At 53.6% G+C, this 3,123-nt stretch overlaps 1 protein-coding gene across 1 annotated transcript in view; it reads right to left on the reverse strand.

The window, feature by feature from the left end:
- The window catches only part of EMH_0094010 (uncharacterized protein), a gene marked incomplete at both ends in the record, with an annotated part of 9,181 nt that overhangs the window by 832 nt on the left and 5,226 nt on the right, over window positions 1-3,123 (reverse strand). The window contains 2 exons of the mRNA XM_013494928.1: window positions 326-1,131; window positions 1,592-2,905. Coding sequence (XP_013350382.1) covers window positions 326-1,131; window positions 1,592-2,905 — 2,120 coding nt within the window. The remainder of the gene's footprint in view (window positions 1-325; window positions 1,132-1,591; window positions 2,906-3,123) is intronic.

A 3,123-nucleotide genomic window follows, 5' to 3' on the forward strand; every position in this document is an offset into this window, starting at 1 on the left:
CATGTATTACAGAAACGCATGCAGACACAAATAAATAAATAAACAATAAAAAAAACAAATAAATAAAAAACTAAATAAATAAATAAATAAATAAATAAAACGATTAATTAAATAAATAAACAAATAAATAAACAAATAGATAAATAAATAAATAAATAAATAAATAAATAAATAAATAAGAAATGAAGAAATAACAAGGACAAAAACAAACCAAAAAAAACAAAGACAAACAAAACAAATAAAAACAAAAAACAAAAAAACAAAAAAACAAAAAAATAAAAAAAAATAAAAAAACAAAGAAGGCGAATGTGTTTATTTTATTTACTGAGTTATGTTTTTTTGGTTGTTTTGTAGTGGAGGTGGTGGTGCTGCTGCTGCAGTTGCTGCTGCTGCTGCTGCTGCTGCTTCTGCTGCTGCTGTCCATACGCCGTAGCGCTCCCCCCCAGGCTCGTCCTTTAAGGCTGCTGACAGCAGCCGCAGCACACGAGCAGAGTCTGCTGCTGCTGCTGCTGCTGCTGCTGTTGCTGTTGTTGCTGTTGGTGCAGCAGCAGCAGGACGCAGCAAACGCCCCTGCTGCTGCTGCTCCTGCTGCTGCTGCTGCTGCTGCTCATCCTCTAGCCGCCCACCGCTTCTGGAGACAGGTCTTGACTTGCTGCTGCTGCTGCTGCTGCTGCTGCTGCTGCTGCTGCTGCTGCTGCTGCTGCTGTTGCTGCTGTACTGTCTGCCTGTAGCTGCTGCTTCATCAAGGCAAGAGAGCCGATGCCCTAGAGCAGCCAGCTGTCTCTCTGCTGCTGCTGCTGCTGCTGCTGCTGTTGTTGCTGCTGCAGCTGGGGGGTTGCTGTCAGCAGGCTCTCCTTGGGGTGTATAAGACAGATCCTTACTTTGCTGCGGTTGCTGCTGCTGTTGCTGCTGTTGCTGCTGCTGCTGCTGTTGCTGCTGCTGCTGTTGCTGCTGCTGCTCGCGCTCAAATGATGCTGCTGACGAGAGCAGCGTCTCGGTTGCTTCCTTTGCATCTGCTGCTGCTGCTGCTGCTGCTGCTGCTGCTGCTGCTGCTGCTGGCGCCGTTCTTGCTTCTGCTGCTGCAGTGTGCCGCACCGCAGCAGGCAGCTGCGACTCCAGTTGCAGGCGGCCCTGCACACATAAGCAGCAGCAGCAGCAGCAGCAGCAGCAGCAACAGCAGCAGCAGCAGCAGCAGCACAGGTGTATCACACTCCGAAGAAGCAAGAGCAGGGCCAGAAGCAGCAGTAGCAGCAGCAGCAGCGGCAGCAACATCAGCAGTCTTAGTCTAGCAGCAGGCGGAGGTTATCCATATAACTAGCTAGCTAGCTAGCTACCAGCTAGCTAGCTAGCTAGCTCGCTAGTTATATGAGCTGGGTGATTCACTGGCTAGCTAGCTATATGAGCTAGCTAACTAGCTAGCTAGCTAGATAGTTAGCTAGCTAGCTATACAATCAACAAACTAGCTAGCTAACTAGGTAGCTAGCTAGCTAGCTAGCTAGCTAGCTAGCTACCTATCTATCTAGCTAGGTAGCTAACTAGGTAGCTAGCTAGCTAGCTAGCTAGCTAGCTAGCTGGTTGAGTACAGCCTTACAGCTATGCGTATCAGTTCCTTCGCTTCTGCTGCTTCGAGCGGCAGCAGCACAGCAGCAGCAGGCCTCCCTAACAAATTCAAACCATCAGCAGCAGCAATGCTGCTGCTGCTGCTGCTGCTGCTGCTGCTACGACGGCTCTGCTGCTGCTGCCGCTGCTGCACCCGGCGAGCTGCTGCCTGAAGGGAGCGCATCAACAGACTGCCAAAGAAGAGGAGCAGCTGCGGCTGCAGCACGAGTTTGCTGCTGCTGCTGCTGCTGCTGCTGTTGCTGCTGCTGCTGCTGTTGTCTGTAGACATGCTGCTCGTATCCGCTGTCAAAGCATTCTGTCGCCGTTTCTGTTTCTGCCTCTGCTGCTGCTGCTGCTGCTGCTGTTGCTGCTGCTGCTGCTGTTGCTGCTGCTGCTGCTGCTGCTGCTGCTGCTGCTGCTGCTGCTGCTGCTTCGGCAGCAGCAGCAGCAGCAGCTCCACGCTGCGAAGCATCCGCAGCACATCCCGGGGGGAGCAGCGCCAGCACTCTGGCATTGCTGCAACAACTGCAGCAGCAGCAAACGCGCGGATATCCTCAGCGGCATCGTTCCTTCCTGCTGCTGCTGCTGTTGCTGCTGCTGCTGCTGCTGTTGCTGCTGCTGCTGCTGCTGCTGTTGCTGCAGGAGAAGAGAAAAATTCTGCTGCCTGCTGCAGTTCAGCTGCTGCCCACAGAAGCTGCGACAAGGATCGAGTAGACAGTTGCTGCAGCTGGCACTGCAGTTGCTGCTGCTGCTCCTGCTGCAGCAGCAGCAGCTGCTGCTGCTGCTGCTGCTGGGGTGTCAGTGCGGCCTGTGTTGCTGCTGGCTGGGTGAGTAGGGAGCGCAGCAGCAGCAGCTCTGAAGCAAACAAAGCAGCAGCAAATCCCCGAGATGCAGCAGCAGCAAACCGACTCGGCAACGCTGCTGCTGCTGCTGCTGCTGCTGCTGTTCCTGCTGCTGCTGCTGCTGCAGCAGCGGCAGCAACGGAGCGACGTCTGCGCCCTCTCGTACTGGGAGAGACGTCCACCGCCTCAACACTATCGCTGCTGCTGCTGCTGCTGCTGCTGTTGCTGCTGCTGCTCGTTGCAGCAATATCTGCTGCTGCTGCTGCTGCTGCTGCTGTTGTTGTTGCTGTTGTTGCTGCTGTTGTTGCTGCTGCTGCTGGCGTTGCAGCAGCAACGAGAGCGAGCCACAGACTGATGGTGTCGCTGCAGCAGGCAGCATCTCCAGCAGCAGCAGAAGCAGCAGCAGCAGCAGGTAGAGCAGCAAAGCTGCAGCAAACAGTCTTCAAGGGGCCCCACAAGTCAGCCTGATCGCAGCAGCAGCAGCAGCAACAGCAGCAGCAGCAGCAACAGTAACAGCAGCAGCAGCAACAGCAGCAAATGCTTCAACTGTATTCGCTTTCTGAGAGGCAGCAAACATCTGCTGCTACGGCAGCAGCAGATGCAGCAGCAACTAGCAGCAGCAGCAACAGCAACAACAGTAGCAGTAGCAGTAGAAGCAGCATCAACTGCAGCAGCAACAGCA

Source organism: Eimeria mitis, genomic scaffold, assembly GCF_000499745.2.
Source record: "Eimeria mitis Houghton genomic scaffold, Emh_scaff134, whole genome shotgun sequence".
NCBI lineage: Eukaryota > Apicomplexa > Conoidasida > Eucoccidiorida > Eimeriidae > Eimeria > Eimeria mitis.